This window comes from Oncorhynchus nerka, linkage group LG10 (genome assembly GCF_034236695.1).
Source record: "Oncorhynchus nerka isolate Pitt River linkage group LG10, Oner_Uvic_2.0, whole genome shotgun sequence".
Classification (NCBI taxonomy): domain Eukaryota; kingdom Metazoa; phylum Chordata; class Actinopteri; order Salmoniformes; family Salmonidae; genus Oncorhynchus; species Oncorhynchus nerka.
In genome coordinates, this window is record NC_088405.1 from 18,077,657 (window position 1) to 18,100,020 (window position 22,364).

The following is a 22,364-nucleotide window of genomic DNA, read 5'->3' on the forward strand; positions in this document are numbered from 1 at the left end:
ATAATTTAAGTTATATTAAATGATAAGGAAGTAATAATAAGTAAAATGACCCAGAGAATATGATTTTGATGGTAAGAAAAGACATCATGCTACTAAGTACTCCCATAAACAGTTATAGATCATTTATCAATGTCCATTCTTAAGCTTAAAGACAACAGACCAATTGAAATGTCTTAGTGTCATTTGCCTTCAATGCTTTTCAAACATGGTGTCATCGGGAGGCAAAGTGTAGGTGTTCAGTATCTAGAAACATAAACAGGGCTAAGGGAACATCTGACAAGTAGGGTTGGGGTCAATTTAGGACGTAAACTGAAATAGCATTTTACATTTTGTCAATGAGGCCTTGATTACGTTAGAAAATAGCCATAGTTGTCAGTGTTTACATACTGTAGAGAACAGCAAGAGATCCAGTCAGGTCAGTGATTGTGTTTGAGACGTGTTATTTGCCTTGTATAGACTGTAATACCTCACTTACTTAGATGACCTACTTCTCTTTCTGAAGTGCAACAAGGATGAATAGAATGAGCCAAGGTATGCAAGTTAACAATTCTGCATGTCCTACTATTACAATAGCAACCTTTACGTGGGGTTCTAATCATAACTTTGTCCCTGTGGCAAGTGTTATGACAAGTGGAGGTTTTATAGTCTTTCTGTTATTTTCCTGTAAGAATAAGTCATCATGCCTCAGTTTAAGTTTTGCTTTTGGACAAATGGAAAGCAAAATGGCTGCCGCTGCCTCTGCCCTCTCCCTGTCATGCCCAGGACCATCTCTGCATTGGCTCTTCCTGCCTTTTTGTTTCATCTCCTTCACACCATAATTCACCTGATTATGCTTTTTCTTTGTTTTCTTCTGACAGAGCCTCTATTTTGTATCATTTATCATGTTTTTTTGTTTGCTTTATTTCAACTTGAGACAAATTGCATTGTCAGAGGTTTGTGTGTTTGCACATATTCTTTCCTATTGAATGTGATTAGATGTTGTTGAAGTGATAGAAATATGTTGTAATCCGGATTCTGTATACCGCTATCAACTGGAGCCACAGAGTGTTGCCTATCACACACTATATAATACAAAACATGAACTGTAGACATTTGATGACCTAAAGATCATACCTCTCGTAGAGTAGGCTTGAAACCTCCTCAAAATGAAATGTTTTGAACTCATAACTCTGTGGTGGTTTCAGGCGATAGACATCTTGCTTCACCTCAGGCATAGTTTCAAAACATCAAACACTTGTGCTGTAACACACTTGCCTGAGCACTAAGTTGACTGAAACACACACACACTTACATTCACACAGACCCACATGCACACACTCCAAAGTTGAACTAACTTTACCTGGAAGGAAATGAAGTCCCTCATGCTATATAAAGTGGCTACTTAAACTGAGACAGGAATATATGACATGACACCGTATGGATTATTCAACACTAACACTTTGTTTCTGCCCCATCCCTCCGCAGAAAGGAAATGGTTTACAGATGAACCAGAAAATGCCTTCCCACGGAACATTCAGATCAAGCCCATGAGCACTCACATGGCCAACCAAGTCAACCAATACAAATCCACTAGCAGTCTGATACCACCAATCAGAGAAGTTGAAGATGAATGCTGAAAACCAGGCCTGCTTGATGACTCGTGAGAATTCTGGACGCTCTTACGAAAGGAGATAAGAGATGGCGAACAGGGATGATGATGATTAATTGGTCCCCACTCATTCTACAGATCAAGGGTTTGACATAAACACCACAACTGGAAGGGGCCTCCTATGTGTATACCTGTAATGTTTTTGAAATTATTTGAAGAGTTGAAGAGAGAAGATTAAGTACTTCCTGTAATTATTTGCAATCGTTCATCACCTCTTTGTGTGAACAGACTCCATGGCTACTGTATTTTGAGGTTACTACTTGTTGTTGGAGGATGAGGGTCACGGCAGTTCGCTCTTCGTTCACCACATCTCCCAAAAACGCCATTGGGGCTGACCGCTCATACACCATGTCTGTTTCTGTTCTATTTGCACTAAAACTGATCACGTTATTTTGCAACACGACGACGGGAAACATTGACATCTCCCCAAAACAACACCCATCACAGAAATGTGAACTTTTTGGTTGTCGATTCACTTTGTCAGTTGAAGAGGTGTACAGATCCATTACATCACTGCTTAGGGTATGCTACTGTATGTCAACATGCTGTTTGAGTAATCATCTGAATGAATGCATTCGAGTCCTGTAGATCATATTGTAAATCAGTTGTCTTGAGACTCAGAGTACTGTAAGAGATAGTTCTGGGATAAGCTGGTTGACCGTATATATACACAGTACCTACATCTGTTCTGGGGATATCACAATGGCTATGGATCATAATGATGTCTTTGACCTTGTTTCAAGCTCCTATCATCGCATGGTGCCTGAGCCCTTTTATAACAATACAGTGCAGATGATCAACTTAACCTGAAAACATGAAAGGGGACAAAGGACAACCTTGTCCTAACCCTTATGTGTAAACATGAAAGGGGACGAAGGACAACCTTGTCCTATCCCTTGTGTAAACATGAAAGGTGGACAGAGGACAACCTTGTCCTATCCCTTATGTGTAAACATGAAAGGGGACGAAGGACAACCTTGTCCTATCCCTTGTGTAAACATGAAAGGTGGACGAAGGACAACCTTATCCTATCCCTTATGTGTAAACATGAAAGGGGACGAAGGACAACCTTGTCATATCCCTTATGTGTAAACATGAAAGGGGTGAATGGACAACTTTGTCTCGTCCCTTGTGAACACGTTAATTGAGTGAAAGGACAGCCTTGTACACATCTTGCATATGGCATGTGTGTACTGTACGTGGCAGCAATGTGTCCCCTTAACAAAAACATTGGTGGAACATCTGAGTTAGTGTTAGTGTCGTCATCTCTCCATCAGTGTGTATGTGATGGTGGTTCAGCCTCTGAGGGAGCAGCATGTGGGATCAAGGCTTCAAACATGAATGACGTATAGGAACTAGCTCTGTCTGGGGGTTGCCAATCAACTAATGAACTAAGCAAACACTTTTCTATAATCACCATCATGCCCAGTCACATCACCAATAATACACCATCTATGATTGAGCTGAATAAATGTGAACAAACATTAGCTGTGTGCCCTAAAAATGTAAGGGAAGCATTTAAGCTGGAACCTATTTAATAACAAAAGAATAAGCATATAATTTCAATATTTTTTTGTCTGTTGAGAAATTCGGAGAAACAACGCCACATATTGCGTAAAATGGGCATCAGTGGGTCCTCCTTTGACCAGCTCCACCACTGCCTGGCACAGGGTTGGTAACAGAGGCAGCAAAGAGCTTGGATGTTCTCCGCTGCCAATCCTGATGTCATCATGACACCTCTAAACACTGTTGGTAAACATTAAGGGAAAAGCTCAATCATGGTTTTGCCACTGATGACGATGAAGAACCCCGGAGAATACTGCCTGTGTTCTTCATGTCATTCTGGTCAAGGCACAAGACAGTGCGTGTTAAAAATGGACCGTTTCTATTTTGTTTTTGATCCAGAGCAACCCAGACAGAGCTGCAGCCTTGGGGAGGAGAGGGTATGGTGCCACAGATGAACCAACTCAATTCTTAACCTAGATACTTTATACATACAAATATGATTATTTTATATTCATATGAGCATAATCATGTTGTACTTATTTTTACACATGACGTAGTGAGAAACACTTTGTGAAAGCAATCCATTATTATTATTAGGCCTATAATTACATCAGATTATTTTATTTCTAAATTAATCACTGTATTTAACATAATCATACCAAAATTATTCATATCAATTCTGAAATGCTTATAATTAGAAATGCATCATTGAGGAAGAGTAGAAGTCCCCTCTCTTATCCCTGATAAAGTATAGTGATTAAGGGCGCTATTCAATCCATATCGCAGAAGTTCAACATTACAGTTTGATTGAAATGTAAAGGCAATGTTTAGCAGAGACTGCATTCACGATAAACGCTGCATATGTCCAGTGGTGGAACAAGTACTTATTGTCATACTTGAGTGAAATTAAAGATAGATTAATAGAGAATTACTCAAGTAAAAGTGAGTCACCGAGTGAAATACTACTTTAGTAAAAGTCTAAAAGTATTTGGTTTTAAATATATATATTTGAAAGTATAAATCATTTCAAATTCCTTATATTAAGCAAACCAGGCAGCATTTTCTTGTTTTTTATTTATTTATGGTTAGCCAGTGACACACTCCAACACTCAGGCATAATTTACAAACTAAGTATGTAGGTGTTTGTGTTTAGTGAGTCCGCCAAATCAGAGGCATGACCAGGGATGTTCTCTTGATAAGAGTGCGAATTGTCAAAAATATTCATAGTAAAATACAGATATCCCAAAAAACGACTTAAGTAGTACTTCAAAGTATTTGTTCTTAAGTACTTTACACCACTGCATATGTCGACTCAATCGGAAATTACATTTACATTTCTATCGCACAATCTGTAACACTTCAGTGATACAGATTGACTAGAGTCCTAAGTCAATATTGTATAGGAGATAACATACATCTAATGAGAGCCCTAAGTCAATATTGTAGAAGAGATAACATAAATCTAATGAGAGCCCTAAGTCAATATTGTATAGAGATAACATAAATCTAATGAGAGCCCTAAGTCAATATTGTAGAAGAGATAACATAAATCTAATGAGAGCCCTAAGTCAATATTGTAGAAGAGATAACATAAATCTAATGAGAGCCCTAAGTCAATATTGTAGAAGAGATAACATAAATCTAATGAGAGCCCTAAGTCAATATTGTAGAAGAGATAACATAAATCTAATGAGAGCCCTAAGTCAATATTGTATAGGAGATAACATGAATCTAATGAGAGCCCTAAGTCAATATTGTATAGGAGATAACATGAATCTAATGAGAGCCCTAAGTCAATATTGTATAGGAGATAACATAAATCTAATGAGAGCCCTAAGTCAATATTGTATAGGAGATAACATAAATCTAATGAGAGTCCTAAGTCAATATTGTATAGGAGATAACATAAATCTAATGAGAGCCCTAAGTCAATATTGTATAGGAGATAACATAAATCTAATGAGAGGCCTAAGTCAATATTGTATAGGAGATAACATGAATCTAATGAGAGCCCTAAGTCAATATTGTATAGGAGATAACATGAATCTAATGAGAGCCCTAAGTCAATATTGTATAGGAGATAACATAAATCTAATGAGAGTCCTAAGTGAATATTGTATAGGAGATAACATAAATCTAATGAGAGCCCTAAGTCAATATTGTATAGGAGATAACATAAATATAATGAGAGCCCTAAGTCAATATTGTATAGGAGATAACATAAATCTAATGAGAGCCCTAAGTCAATATTGTAGAAGAGATAACATAAATCTAACTCTGAGCTTCTGTATCACCTGTTGAGTGCTCCTCAAAACGTAAATGGGCTTAGTTGAAGGATCTCTGTAGCTGTATTGATAAACTTTATTGTACTGCTCATTTTCATCTGTAAGCAAATACAAATATTGTTGTCTGAGACAAACGTAAATGTGACGTAAACAATCACTGGGTGTAAATAATACCCAGACAGTGAGCCAATCAGAAAGGTGCATGAAGCCCCGATCTGAGGCATTTAGGCATTCGTTCTGTTCTGAGAGTAAAACTGGGTGACCTCTACTATCAATGATTGACCTAAATTAGGTCTCTTAGTAAGGAGAGATACATTGAAGTATTGTTTTGTGGGTGTATAATGTCATTCTTCATGAATGTGCGTTTCTAACTATGTGACAGAATGTTAGAACATCATCAGGTTGTTTGCATTGAACAGATAGCCATGATATTATAGACTAAGATAATGTCTTTCTAAAGACCTGTCATTCTTGACAAAAAAAAGGACATATATTTGTGTCTCAATATGTTGTGTATATTCAGCCATTATATAGATTTTTCTGAAGCAAAATGTCCTGAGCTTTCTGTCTGTCTATTGGGTGTGGTGCGACTGCTCATACACATTTTGTCCTGACGTGAACTTCTGAAGCTTTTGTGCTTACATTGTCGTCACACTTTGTAGCAAGTATAATTATTTTCAGAAAGTATGTGAGTAAAAATGTATATATAATTGGGTTGTTAATAATATACTCGCTAGACTGAAAAACAAGGAATTAATATTTGACACTGATAATGACTTGATTCATAACACATACTATTGACGAAGGACAAACTTATTCTTTTGTCATAAATGGAAAAAAATGTAAGCTTGACTTGAGCAGGTTTAACAGGACCTGGTTATATGAACCATCACAGAGGTGCAGACATAAGCTGGTACCAGTTCAGCAAAGCTTATCACAGTACAGAGAGAACATACTTCATTGGTTTTCTTGTTAAAATAGTTTCTTTATCAGGGTTTACATTCCATTTTGTCAGCTCTCGTCATTTATGTCACCATAGTAATATCCATGGATTGTTTGAAACTAATTTGTATTATTTGTTTACAGTTTTATTTTTTATTCAGAGGTACTTAAATAACTATCACTTTACTCAGAAATCAAATGGTACAAATCACAACCCAAACAGATGCATACTTACAGAATAGTCTACCAGTGCATTTCATTATATCTGAATGTTTTTTTATTTTCAATACATGTACCCACAATTTGTGTGACTGTTTTGACTCAAACTGGAAAAGACACTGGATTGAAACCTGTTCTTACATTAAGCTTGATCTCTTTTTGGCACAAATACTCCACAAATCTATGGTACTGCTGTATACCATATAATATGTTCGTACACGTCTTTGCAATGTACGCCTCTAAAGTTAGTGTTTTGAAGTGCCATGGAAAGTGTTGTTGAACAAGCATCATTCAGTCATTCACTGACTCACTAACTCAGAATGAGTAGGGATTGAGTTAGTTCTTCTCAGAAAGGGAAGTAAATGTGTATGTGATTTATACTGGCGTGGAGAACATCCAAGCCATCAATGCCCCCATGCCAGTATAGTGCCAGGCAGTGCTGTAGGTCAAGAGGAGGGCCCATTTCAAGACCCACTATAGCGAAAAGTGGCATTGAAAAGGAAGGAACATGGGGCTCATCAAAGTATCATACATCTGTGTTGGTCGTACTGTCTGTAGCTGAAGTCTTGTTGACTGCAGGGAGAGATGTTAAAACATGTTTGTTGTGTGGTAGAAGGTCTGAATGACTGAAGGATGCACAGAGAGCACAGGCCAGGCTGTTTCATGTGGCTCTGGAGTGTTTTAGTCCGCTTAAGATAGTCAGGACTATGAAACGTCACACATCACTGTTACAGTATGTTACATATTTTTGTTTATCTATTTTGTTACTGTAAAGGATGGATAAAATAACTTATTTGCTGGAAAATGTACTAGATGTAATAAAATGTATAAAACTATGGGGGGATTTAAGTCTTAACAACACATTGAAATTGCAGGTGGAAATGTTTGTTGATTTTTTTTAGGAGAAAAAGAAACTTGCAGTATTTTGTGGGGTGGGCTGCCTATCAGTTCGGGTGGAATTCAGGACATTGCTCTCACACGTCTCATATCTGATTCTTTGGCACATGGTCTACTTAGTTTGGATGGATACATGGAGGATTTGATGGTGCTGGGTAGATCTACCTGACTCTGTCAAATATAATCCGCTGATAAATATACTGTCTTGTACAAAAAGTTTGTACATAAATTGTACATGGTTTCTTTTTGTATTTTCTCAAATTAAAATGGATGTATTTGTGTTCTAAAACTGGAACGTCTCCTCTCATTTCCTTCCAGCATTAGAAAATGTGTATATTCTTTACAGTGATGCACGTGAGCGTTAGACGAAAATACACCGTAGTGACAATATACTACGGTATAGCACAATCACAGGGTGTTAATATTTAATAATGAATTATTCCACAAGGGGCAATTAAGCAAATATACAGTACATACAATAGTTAACATTAAAACAAACAACGCAAAACATCTTGTTGATTAAAAGTTCTGTCCATCTCAGTCTCCTCCAGGATGGTGTCCTATAGGAGCAAACTATCCTACACATATAATTAGAAAATATATTGGATTTATTATGTCAGTGATCCTACGGTTTCCTCCTGGTTGCTGAATCAGACACATCTACACATTAGAAAATATATTATATTTATTATGTCAGTGATCCTACGGTTTCCTCCTGGTTGCTGAATCAGACACATCTACACATTAGAAAATATATTGGATTTATTATGTCAGTGATCCTACGGTTTCCTCCTGGTTGCTGAATCAGACACATCTACACATTAGAAAATATATTATATTTATTATGTCAGTGATCCTACGGTTTCCTCCTGGTTGCTGAATCAGACACATCTACACATTAGAAAATATATTATATTTATTATGTCACGGTTTCCTCCTGGTTGCTGAATCAGACACATCTACACATTAGAAAATATATTATATGTATTATGTGATCTATTTCCTATGGTTTCCTCCTGGTTGCTGAATCAGACACATCTACACATTAGAAAATATATTATATTTATTATGTCAGTGATCCTATGGTTTCCTCCTGGTTGCTGAATCAGACACATCTACACATTAGAAAATATATTGGATTTATTATGTCAGTGATCCTACGGTTTCCTCCTGGTTGCTGAATCAGACACATCTACACATTAGAAAATATATTGGATTTATTATGTCAGTGATCCTACGGTTTCCTCCTGGTTGCTGAATCAGACACATCTACACATTAGAAAATATATTATATTTATGTCAGTAATCCTACGGTTTCCTCCTGGTTGCTGAATCAGACACATCTACACATTAGAAAATATATTATATTTATTATGTCAGTGATCCTACGGTTTCCTCCTGGTTGCTGAATCAGACACATCTACACATTAGAAAATATATTATATTTATTATGTCAGTGATCCTACGGTTTCCTCCTGGTTGCTGAATCAGACACATCTACACATTAGAAAATATATTATATTTATTATGTCAGTGATCCTATGGTTTCCTCCTGGTTGCTGAATCAGACACATCTACACATTAGAAAATATATTGGATTTATTATGTCAGTGATCCTACGGTTTCCTCCTGGTTGCTGAATCAGACACATCTACACATTAGAAAATATATTGGATTTATTATGTCAGTGATCCTACGGTTTCCTCCTGGTTGCTGAATCAGACACATCTACACATTAGAAAATATATTATATTTATGTCAGTAATCCTACGGTTTCCTCCTGGTTGCTGAATCAGACACATCTACACATTAGAAAATATATTATATTTATTATGTCAGTGATCCTATGGTTTCCTCCTGGTTGCTGAATCAGACACATCTACACATTAGAAAATATATTATATTTATTATGTCAGTGATCCTACGGTTTCCTCCTAGTTGCTGAATCAGACACATCTACACATTAGAAAATATATTATATTTATTATGTCAGTGATCCTACGGTTTCCTCCTGGTTGCTGAATCAGACACATCTACACATTAGAAAATATATTATATTTATTATGTCAGTGATCCTACGGTTTCCTCCTGGTTGCTGAATCAGACACATCTACACATTAGAAAATATATTATATTTATTATGTCAGTGATCCTACGGTTTCCTCCTGGATAATGAATCAGACATATTGACATATTCACAATAGAAAATATATATTTACTATATCTCTGTGATCCTATACAGGTACAATAAGAGGAAATGGTGGTGGATGACATCTATTACATGGATCCTGTCTTTGACCTTTGACCTTGGCTCTCTGGAGGGAGAGTGGAGAGGTTGAACTCAAAATGAATGTTTTACATTTTCCTGTAAGCCACCCATCCCCTGATTCCTGCATGCGGTAGCATCACACAGGCATTAGTCTTGATTTACGTTCTGTGACGAGCTATTACCTGTTCCATCACTTACGCTTGTAAAAGGTGTTACCATCTCTGATTTATATTACGCTTCATTACTGCTACATTACTTCAATCACAATGTAGAGAAATATTGTGATTTAGAGATGCTAAAGAAGTGCGTGTGAGTAGGGCTGGTGCTCCTTCTCCCCCTTGACGTCTCTCAGTAGATGTGTGCAATTTCACACTCCAACATCAAGCAGCAGAATATATGACCCTCCTTGGCATTTGTCCTCATTTCTCTCTAAAATGTGCAAACACTATTACCCTTGGGTTATCTAAAGTGGTGTGGCGATGATTCAATGGCTTCCTGCCGCCTCTGCACTCCCTCAGCCTCACCAGCACAACACAACAAGCTGCAGAAAGAAAAACAAGAGACAGAAAGCGAGATATAGAACGAGAGAGTGGGGAGAGGGAAAGAAAGAGGAAGATAAATGCATAGAGAAAGAGAGGGGGAGAAAGAGAGTGAGGGTGAGAATGAGAGACTGACAAGGAAAGAGAGGAATAAGGAGAGAGATGGGTTGGAGATGATGTTAGTAGCTGTGTTGATTTGTAGCCTGATAAGGGTGGCACCCAGGCGGCTGGAATTTATGGCTTGTTAGTGAGGACGGGCCCCTCTGTGAGATGTTTTCAAAATGATTGATTTACAATAAAGTGGCTCCTGGGGTGTGCACACAGGCAGAACTGATGCAGATCGATCAAGCTAAAATTGATTGATCAGCCATTTAGCTTGCCAGTGTGTACCGAATGAACCCCCCTTCCCCCTTCCCCTCCAGCACCTCTTAATAAAACAGAGAAAGGGAGAAACACTAGATACCCCTGGACCTGTCTGCTAGCAACACAACATGAACCAGGCAATATCTGAATAAGCACCATACACTAAGAGGAGCTGGTGTGTAACGTTTATGACCATGTACTTTTTACAACACAAAACATACACATTCAATCATCCATAACATCACCCCCATCTCCAGCACTGCATCGCTCTCCGCCACATGGCCTCAAACTGCACCGTTTTTTTTCTCTCTGTTGTCCGTGTACTTTCAATATTTCGATAATAAAGCATTTGACCATTCCATTGTCTTAATGATGGAGGATTGGTTGATTTCCAGTTTTTAAGTACAGGCTTTTTCAATGTGATTGACGTGAAAAGTACCGTCCAACCCATAGGTTATCTCACTGTGTACTGTATTCTGTTATCAACGTGTCCCTCTGTGACATAGAGATTCAGTGCTGGTAAAGACACTGTCTAACCGTACCTTCGCCTCGAAAAGAAAATATAAATAATGCTGACTGTCGTTGTCTTGCATTGGAGTCTTTCTTTGTGAGGTAAATAACAAGTCCTGATGTAAGTCGTTTTATACTGTGGAAAAAAACACAGCAATTGATGTTGGGCAAAGTAAAGGGCATCTTCACATATGTGATGGTTGACTTTTATGTGAACTCTTGGTAACCTTTTATTCTGATAGGGGCCGATTTAGACTTAGGAAATGTACGCCTACTCATTCCAGGGTTTTTCTTTATTTGTACTATTTTCTACATCGTAGAATAATAATGACTTGGTCAGTAAAAAAAGTGGTCAGATGAAGCAGATGCTAAACTACAGGACTGTTTTGCTAGCACAGACTGGAATATGTTCCGGGTTTCCTCCGATCGCATTGAGGAGGGTGGCGATGATGTCGTCCCCACAGTGACCGTACATACGTACTCCAACCAGAAGCCATGGATTACAGGTAACATCCACACTGAGCTAAAAGCTAAAGCTGCGGGAGGAGCGGGAGCGGGACTCTAACCCGGAAGTTTATAAGAAATCCCGCTATGCCCTCTGACAAACTATCTAACAGGCATAACCCGGAAGTTTATAAGAAATCCCGCTATGCCCTCTGACAAACTATCTAACAGGCATAACCCGGAAGTTTATAAGAAATCCCGCTATGCCCTCTGACAAACTATCTAACAGGCATAACCCGGAAGTTTATAAGAAATCCCGCTATGCCCTCTGACAAACTATCTAACAGTCAAAGCGTCAATACAGGACTAAGATCGAATCGTATTACACCGGCTCCGACGCTCGTCTGATGTGGCAGGGCTTGTAAACTATTACAGACTACAAAGGGAAGCACAGCCAAGAGCTACCCAGTGACACGAGCCTACCAGATGAGCTATGCTCGCTTCGAGGCAATTAACACTGAAACATGCATGAGAGCATCAGCTGTTCTGGACGACTGTGTGATCACACTCTCCGTTGCCGATGTGAGTAAGACCTTTAAACAGGTCAACATTCACAAGGCTGCAGGGCCAGATGGCTTACCAGGACGTGTACTCCGAGCATGCGCTGACCAACTGGCAAATGTCTTCACTGATATTTTCAACCTCTCCCTGTCTGAGTGTAATACCAACATGTTTCAAGCAGACCTCCATAGTCCCTGTGCCCAAGAACACTTAGGTAACCTGCCTAAATAATTACTGATCCAAAGCACTCACATCTGTGGCCATGAAGTGCTTTGAAAGGTTGGTCATGACTCACATCAAGGCTAGTTGAGAACAAGTTCTCATTTACAACTGCGACCTGGCCAAGATAAAACAAAGCAGTGCAACACAAACAACAACAAAGAGTTACACATGAAATAAACAAACATACAGTCAATAATACAATATAAAAAGTCTATATACAGTGTGTGCAAATGAGGTAGGATAACGGAGGTAAGGCAATAAATAGGCCATAGTGGCGAAATAATTACAATATAGCAATTAAACACTGGAATGGTAGATGTGCAGAAGATGAGTGTACAAGTAGAGATACTGTGGTGCAAAGGAGCTAAATAAATCAAATAGATAACAGTATGGGGATGAGGTAGTTGGAGGGACTAATTACGGATGAACTATGTACAGGTGCAGTGATCTATGAGCTGCTCTGACAGCTAGTGCTTAAAGCTAGTGAGGGAGATATGAGTCTCCAGCTTCAGTGATTTTTGCAGTTCGTTCCAGTCATTGGCAGCAGAGAACTGGAAGGAGAGGCGGCCGAAGGAGGAATTGGCTTTGGGGGTGACCAGTGAAATATACCTGCTGGAGCGCGTGCTACGGGTGGGTGCTGCTATGGTGACCAGTGAGCTGAGATAAGGTGGGGCTTTACCTAGCAAAGACTTATAGATGAACTAGACCCAGTGGGTTTGGCGACGAAGCGAGGGCCAGCCAACAAGAGCATACAGGTCGCAATGGTGGGTAGTATATGGGGCTTTGGTGACAAAACGGATGGCACTGTGATAGACTGCATCCAGAGTGTTGGAGGCTATTTTGTAAATGACATCGCCAAAGTCAAGGTACAGTATGTCCAAACTTTTGACTGGTACTATACAGTAATAGTCCAAAGTTTAGACACACCTACTCATCCAAGGGTTTTTCTTTATTTCTACATTTTTACACCATCATTTTGTACAGTGTATGTGGACACCCCTTCAAATTAGTGGATTGTGCTATTTCAGCCACACCCATTGCTGACAGGTGTATAAAATTGAGCACAAAGCCATGCAATCTTCATAGACAAACATTGGCAGTAGAATGGCTGAAGAGTTCAGTGACTTTTAACGTGGCACCGTCATAAGATGCCACCTTTCCAACAATTTCTGCCAGTATAGAGCTGCCCCAGTCAACTGTAAGTGCTGTTATTGTGAAGTGGAAAACGTCTAGGAGCATCAACGACTCAGCTGCGAAGGGGATAACTATTCCCATATACCTAGCTCTTATCAAGTTGTAAATTAGAGTGCATGAATAGTGTTATTTATATATATTTTTTAAATTGAGCAGATGCCTTTTCCACTTGGAACCGGAAAGTTCACTAGAGCTTATTCAAATCAAATCAAACTATTTGTCACATGCGCCGAATACAACAAGTGTAGACCTTACCGTGAAATGCTTACTTACAAGCCCTTAACCAACAGTGCAGTTCAAGAAAGAGTTAAGAAAATATTTACCAAATAAACTAAAGTAAAAATGAATAAAAAAATAACACAATAAAATAACAATAATGAGGCTATATACAGGTTAGTCTAGGTAATTTGTACATGTAGGTAGGGGTGAAGTGACTATGCATAGATAATAAACAGCGAGTAGCAGCAGTGTAAAAAACGAATGGAGGGGGGCGGGTTTCAATGTAAATAGCCTGGTGGCCATTTGATTAATTGTTCAGCACTCTTATGGCTTGGGGGTAGAAGCTGTTAAGGAGCCTTTTAGTCCTAGACTTGATGCTCCGGTACCGCTTGCAGTGCAGTAGCAGAGAGGAATGTCTATGACTTGGGTGACTGGAGTCTTTGACAATTTTTTGGTCTTTCCTCTGACACCGCTTAGTACATACAGTGGGGCAAAAAGTATTTAGTCAGCCACCAATTGTGCAAGTTCACCCACTTAAAAAGATGAGAGAGGCCTGTAATTTTCATCATATGTACACTTCAACTATGACAGACAAAATGAGACAAAAAAATCCAGAAAATCACATTGTAGGATTTTTAATGAATTTATTTGCAAAATATGGTGGAAAATAAGTATTTGGTTACCTACAAACAAGCAATATTTCTGGCTCTCACAGACCTGTAACTTCGTCTTTAAGAGGCTCCTCTGTCCTCCACTCGTTACCTGTATTAATGACCTGAGGGGCCCCAGTGTTGAGGATCAGCGTGGCAGATGTGTTGCTGCCTACCCTTACCACCTGGGGGTGGCCCGTCGGGAAGTCCAGGATGCAGTTGCAGAGGGAGGTGTTTAGTCCCAGGGTCCTTAGCTTAGTGATAAGCTTTATGGGCACTATGGTGTTGAACGCTGAGCTGTAGTCAATGAACAGCATTCTCACATAGGTGTTCCTTTTGTCTTGGTGGGAAAGGGCAGTGTGGAGTGAGATTGAGATTTCATCATCTGTGGATCTGTTGGGGCAGTATGCGAATTGGAGTGGGTCTAGGGCATCCGGGATGATGCTGTTGATGTGAGCCATGACCAGCCTTTCAAAGCACTTCATGGCTACCGACGTGAGTACTACAGGGCAGTAATAATTTAGGCAGATTACATTCGCTTCCTTGGTTACATGGACTACGGTGGTCTGCTTGAAACATGTAGGTATTACAGACTCAGACAGGGAGAAGTTTAAAATGTCAGTAAAACACCAGTTGGTCCGTGCATGCTTTGAGTACACGTCCTGGTAATCCATCTGGCCCCGCAGCTTTGTGAATGTTGACCTGTTTAAAGGTCTTGCTCACATTGGCTACCGAGAGTTTTATCACACAGTCGTCTGGAACAGCTGTTGCTCTCATGCATGCTTCATTGCTGCTTGCCGCGAAGCGAGCATGAAAGGCATTTAGCTCATCTGATAGGCTTGCGTCACTGGGCAGCTCGCTGCTGGGTTTCCCTTTGTAGTCCGTAATAGTTTTCAAGCCCTGCCACATCCGACAAGCGTCAGAGCCAGTGTAGTAGGATTCAATCTTAATCATGTATTGACGCTTTGCCTGTTAGATGGTTCGTCTGAGGGCATAGCGGGATTTCTTATAAGTGCCCGGATTAGTGTCCCACTCCTTAAAAGCGGCAGCTCTAGCCTTTAGCTCGATGTGGATTTTGCCTGTAATCCATGGCTTCTGATTGGGATATGTACGTACGGTCACTGTGGGGACGACGTCGTCGATACACTTATTGATGAAGCCGATGACTGAGGTGGTATACTCCTCCATGCCATTTGATGAATCCCAGAACATATTCCAGTCTGTAATAGCAAAACAGTCCTGTAGAGTAGCATCCACGTCATCTGACCACTTCCGTATTGAGCAATTTGCTGGAACTTCCTGCTTTAGTTTTTGCTTGGTAGCAGGAACCAGGAGGATAGCATTATGGTCAGATTTGCCAAATGGAGGGCGGGGGAGAGCTTAGTATACATCTCTATGTGTGGAGTAAATGTGGTCTAGAGTTGTTTTTACCTCTGGTTGCACATGTGACATGTTGGTAGAAATGAGGTAAAAACGGATTTAAGTTTCCCTGCATTAAAGTCCCCGGCCAATAGGAGTGCCGCCTCTGGATGAGCATTTTCTTGTTTGCTTATGGCCTTATACAGCTGGTTGAGTGCGGTCTTAGTGAAAACTCTCTTGGTAGATAGTGTGGTCTACAGCTTATCATAAGGTACTCTACCTTTTCAGTCATAAGACATGGTAGCAGCAACATTACTGTATGTTCAAAATAAGTTTAAAAAATAAATTACAAACCATTTGAAAAAACTAACAAAATATGGTTAGGAACACGTAAAACGGCAGCCTTCCCCTCCAGCCACATTCTGTTCCGCGTTCATGGTTTCCTCGCGAGTAAAGGTGATAATGGAATTATGAGGGAATTAAGTCAAGGTCAGAATACGGCGTATCTGTAGACACACCTGCTCCACACCTTAATGTATTCCATCTCCACCCCAAACAAATAGCTGGTGAATAGCAGGCTATTCTCATGCTTAACTTCAAGGTCAGAATACACATAGAGAGAAAGGTGCATAAAAGGGAATTCCATTCCATTTACGCTTAACAATGGTTGGAATTCCCCCCATAATGCCCTATAGATGCATTTATAGTATTTTGAGTATACCTTAATATGGCAACAAACATAATGTATATTTGGTCACTCAGTCCTCTAGTTAACATATGATGGGAGAGGGGATTCATAGGCTCACCGTGGCGCTATCATTTTGTTGATGGATGGCATGGTCTATCCAGGAGACACCAGGGGGCGTCTGGGATTGGTCTGACTGGACTCGACAGCACCATGAACCTCGAGCTCCTGGCAAATCAACCTCACAGGAACGACGAGTGTCTTCTGGAGGATGCCTGAGGCCTGTAGATAGGAACCAGGAGATGAAGCTAGCTAGCTAGCGCTGGATGTCTGTAGGCCCTAATACAAGCAAAGCAAGATTCTGTTGATCTAAACACAACACATCTGCTGCCAGATCACGCTTCGCCCAAGAAAGCTGTCACGGGGAGCCTGTAAGTTGCGCTTTGAACTCACATCAAGCATGAGAGCGATATCAAAAGGAGAATGCCCTCAAAACAGCCGTCTTCTGAGACTTAAAAAGCAATGCGTAGGTAGGCCCTAGTTTTAAAAAAAATGTTTTTCTTGGCTGCTGTCGTGAATAAACAGCTTTTGAGAAGTCATTATGGGCCATTTGGTAAATCAATACAGTGTAAAATCTAAAATAATTTTCCAGATGAACTGCTAGCAAGCTAGGAGTATTGAGCTGGGTTCAGTCTATCCATGTTGTGATGGCTGTAATGATTGGGATGGCTGTAATGATAGGATTTCCATGACAGTGATGTGAGGCATGTTGTGACAAATTACTGCCATTCTCTTTGACCTCGCTGGATATCAAGCTGGGGTGTTGTACACATGAGATACACACACCTCTGGTAACATAGTGTCTGCCCCAGAGAAAGAGAGCCAGAGTGAGTGAGAGAGAAAGAGTAAATCAGAGGAAAAGGTAAATAAAGAGAGGAAGACAGAGAAACAAGACATACAAAGAAGATCCAGCTCAGCCGTGTGTGTTAGCGGTTTCCATGACGATGTGGCGTACCCTGTGCATCATCAGCGCAATGGCAGATAATTATACAGTGATTCTTTACCAAAATAACAAGGTCATTACAGAGCCTTGTCAAATCAATGCTGAGAGTGTCCGTACTGATTAAGCCATCCCCTCTTAACTCTGACATTGTGTCAATAGCATCCAGCCAGGCAGGCAGAGGGGGTTGAGAGAGAGAAGAGAGAGAGAGAGAGAGAGAGGGAGTGTGTGTGTGTGCCACCGCCCCCCCCCCCTCCCACCACCAGCTCAGATGATTGGAGTGCAATAGCCATCAGTCAGGGAGGTTGGTTGGACTAATGATTCCCCGTGCTGTCTATTACAAATACATAACAACTCAATCCTGCTCACGGAAACACCGAGGTGTGAGGGAGAGAGAAAGAAAAAGGGACCTTGTTGCAGCTTCATTTGAGGCTGTATTACATTGGTGAGAGCAGCTAATCTTTACCTGGGTTGATTCAAATGATTAAAGGAGAACAATAAAGGAACAGGGGAAGGGGAGTTCTCTTTCTTCCAATGCCATTTATAATTTTAGTTATTTTCCTCCTGTTCCCCGAATTAAGTTAATGGATCTCTCATTTCTTCATAATGCTGTTACTCTGGCTAACTTTTCTATTTATCCCTCTTGTTTCTGCCAGTCAGTGTTGGGGAAAATCCCTCTGGCTAGTGTTAGGGTTGTGTTAATGATTTGATATAACTCAAATACATGTATCTAACTCAAAAGCATATGTTTACACAACTTAATCAATCTGTTTTCATAACTGAAAATAATTTGAAACAACTCGAAATAATACTTAAAATAATACATTTACTAACTCGAAAAGTTTACCCAATTTAATTTCATCAATATGCTTACCGTAGTTAAAATAAGAACCTTATCCAAATCAAAATAGCACATCCTGGCTCAATGAACAAAATAACAAGTTTACCCAGCTGAAATTAATCAGTTTACCTAAATCATAAGAACTTTATCTGACTCAAAATAACAATTGTATCCAATTCAAAATAATCCTGGTTCAATGGACATCCTGGCTCAACCCTAACCCTAGTGTCAACCCTCACCCTAGTGTCAAACCTAACCCTAGTGTCAACCCTAACCCTAGTGTCAACCCTAACCCTAGTGCCAACCCTAACCCTAGTGTCAACCCTCACCCTAGTGTCAAACCTAACCCTAGTGTCAACCCTCACCCTAGTGTCAACCCTAACCCTAGTGCCAACCCTAACCCTAGTGTCAACCCTCACCCTAGTGTCAAACCTAACCCTAGTGTCAAACCTAACCCTAGTGTCAAACCTAACCCTAGTGTCAACCCTAACCCTAGTGCCAACCCTAACCCTAGTGTCAACCCTCACCCTAGTGTCAAACCTAACCCTAGTGTCAACCCTCACCCTAGTGTCAACCCTAACCCTAGTGCCAACCCTAACCCTAGTGTCAACCCTCACCCTAGTGTCAACCCTAACCCTAGTGTCAACCCTAACCCTAGTGTCAACCCTCACCCTAGTGTCAACCCTAACCCTAGTGTCAACCCTAACCCTAGTGTCAACCCTCACCCTAGTGTCAACCCTCACCCCTTACCTCAGCCTGAACCCTAGTGTCAACCCTAACCCTAGTGCCAACCCTAACCCTAGTGTCAACCCTAACCCTAGTGCCAACCCTAACCCTAGTGTCAACCCTAACCCTAGTGTCAACCCTAACCCTAGTGTCAACCCTAACCCTAGTGCCAACCCTAGCCCTAGTGTCAACCCTAACCCTAGTGTCAACCCTAACCCTAGTGTCAACCCTAACCCTAGTGTCAACCCTAGCCCTAGTGTCAACCCTAACCCTAGTGCCAACCCTAACCCTAGTGTCAACCCTAACCCTAGTGCCAACCCTAACCCTAGTGTCAACCCTAACCCTAGTGCCAACCCTAACCCTAGTGTCAACCCTAACCCTAGTGCCAACCCTAACCCTAGTGCCAACCCTAACCCTAGTGCCAACCCTAACCCTAGTGCAAACCCTAACCCTAGTGTCAACCCTAACCCTAGTGCCAACCCTAACCCTAGTTCCAACCCTGACCCTAGAGCCAACCCTCACCCTAGTGTCAACCCTAACCCTAGTGTCAACCCTCACCCCTTACCTCAGCCTGAACCCTAGTGTCAACCCTAACCCTAGTGTCAACCCTAACCCTAGTGCCAACCCTAACCCTAGTGTCATCCTCACCCTAGTGTCAACCCTAACCCTAGTGTCAACCCTAACCCTAGTGCCAAACCTAACCCTAGTGCCAACCCTAGCCCTAGTGTCAACCCTAACCCTAGTGCCAACCCTAACCCTAGTGTCAACCCTAACCCTAGTGTCAACCCTAACCCTAGTGCCAACCCTAACCCTAGTGTCAACCCTAACCCTGGTGCCAACCCTAACCCTAGTGCCAACCCTAACCATAGTGTCAACCCTAACCCTAGTGCCAACCCTAACCCTAGTGTCAACCCTAACCCTAGTGCCAACCCTAACCCTAGTGCCAACCCTAACCCTAGTGTGAACCCTAACCCTAGTGTCAACCCTCACCCTAGTGTCAACCCTAACCCTAGTGTCAACCCTAACCCTAGTGTCAACCCTCACCCTAGTGTCAACCCTAACCCTAGTGTCAACCCTAACCCTAGTGTCAACCCTCACCCTAGTGTCAACCCTCACCCCTTACCTCAGCCTGAACCCTAGTGTCAACCCTAACCCTAGTGCCAACCCTAACCCTAGTGTCAACCCTAACCCTAGTGTCAACCCTAACCCTAGTGTCAACCCTAACCCTAGTGCCAACCCTAGCCCTAGTGTCAACCCTAACCCTAGTGCCAACCCTAACCCTAGTGTCAACCCTAACCCTAGTGCCAACCCTAACCCTAGTGCCAACCCTAACCCTAGTGTCAACCCTAACCCTAGTGCCAACCCTAACCCTAGTGCCAACCCTAACCCTAGTGCAAACCCTAACCCTAGTGTCAACCCTAACCCTAGTGCCAACCCTAACCCTAGTTCCAACCCTAACCCTAGAGCCAACCCTCACCCTAGTGTCAACCCTAACCCTAGTGTCAACCCTCACCCCTTACCTCAGCCCTCACCCTAGTGTCAACCCTAACCCTAGTGCCAACCCTAACCCTAGTGTCATCCTCACCCTAGTGTCAACCCTCACCCTAGTGTCAACCCTCACCCTAGTGTCAACCCTAACCCTAGTGCCAACCCTAACCCTAGTGTCAACCCTAACCCTAGTGTCAACCCTCACCCTAGTGTCAACCCTAACCCTAGTGCCAACCCTAACCCTAGTGTCAACCCTAACCCTAGTGCCAACCCTAACCATAGTGCCAACCCTAACCCTAGTGCCAACCCTAACCCTAGTGTCAACCCTAACCCTAGTGCCAACCCTAACCCTAGTGTCAACCCTAACCCTAGTGTCAACCCTAACCCTAGTGCCAACCCTAACCCTAGTGTCAACCCTAACCCTAGTGCCAACCCTAACCCTAGTGTCAACCCTAACCCTAGTGCCAACCCTAACCCTAGTGTCAACCCTAACCCTAGTGCCAACCCTAACCCTAGTGTCAACCCTAACCCTAGTGCCAACCCTAACCCTAGTGCCAACCCAACCCTCAACCCTAACCCTAGTGTCAACCCTAACCCTAGTGTCAACCCTAACCCTAGTGTCAACCCTAACCCTAGTGTCAACCCTAACCCTAGTGTCAACCCTCTAACCCTAGTGTCAACCCTAACCCTAGTGTCAACCCTAACCCTAGTGTCAACCCTAACCCTAGTGCCAACCCTAACCCTAGTGTCAACCCTAACCCTAGTGCCAACCCTAACCCTAGTGTCAACCCTAACCCTAGTGCCAACCCTAACCCTAGTGTCAACCCTAACCCTAGTGCCAACCCTAACCCTAGTGTCAACCCTAACCCTAGTGCCAACCCTAACCCTAGTGCCAACCCTAACCCTAGTTTCAACCCTAACCCTAGTGCCAACCCTAACCCTAGTGCCAACCCAACCCTAGTAACCCTAGTGTCAACCCTAACCCTAGTGCCAACCCTAACCCTAGTGCCAACCCTAACCCTAGTGCCAACCCTGAACCCTAGTGTCAACCCTAACCCTAGTGTCAACCCTAACCCTAGTGCCAACCCTAACCCTAGTGTCAACCCTAACCCTAGTGTCAACCCTAACCCTAGTGTCAACCCCCTAACCCTAGTGTCAACCCTAACCCTAGTGTCAACTAGTGTCAACCCTAACCCTAGTGTCAACCCTAACCCTAGTGTCAACCCTAACCCTAGTGTCAACCCTCACCCTAGTGTCAACCCTAACCCTAGTGTCAACCCTAACCCTAGTGTCAACCCTCACCCTAGTGTCAACCCTAACCCTAGTGCCAACCCTAACCCTAGTGCCAACCCTAACCCTAGTGTCAACCCTAACCCTAGTGCCAACCCTAACCCTAGTGCCAACCCTAACCCTAGTGCCAACCCTAACCCTAGTGCCAACCCTAACCCTAGTGTCAACCCTAACCCTAGTGCCAACCCTAACCCTAGTTCCAACCCTAACCCTAGTGCCAACCCTCTAACCCTAGTGTCAACCCTAACCCTAGTGTCAACCCTCACCCTTCAACCTAACCCAGCCTGAACCCTAGTGTCAACCCTAACCCTAGTGTCAACCCTAACCCTAGTGCCAACCCAACCCTAACCCTAGTCTAACCCTAGTGTCAACCCTAACCCTAGTGTCAACCCTAACCCTAGTGTCAACCCTAACCCTAGTGTCAACCCTAACCCTAGTGTCAACCCTAACCCTAGTGCCAACCCTAACCCTAGTGTCAACCCTAACCCTAGTGTCAACCCTAACCCT

General features: G+C 41.9%; 1 protein-coding gene across 1 annotated transcript in view; it reads left to right on the forward strand.

The window, feature by feature from the left end:
• The window catches only part of LOC115119311 (calcium-activated potassium channel subunit alpha-1a-like), a 374,301-nt gene extending 369,468 nt beyond the window's left edge, over positions 1-4,833 (forward strand). The window contains exons 29-30 of the mRNA XM_065023097.1: positions 503-531; positions 1,465-4,833. Coding sequence (XP_064879169.1) covers positions 503-531; positions 1,465-1,616 — 181 coding nt within the window. The 3' untranslated portion in view covers positions 1,617-4,833. The remainder of the gene's footprint in view (positions 1-502; positions 532-1,464) is intronic.
• Positions 4,834-22,364: the final 17,531 nt, after the last annotated feature.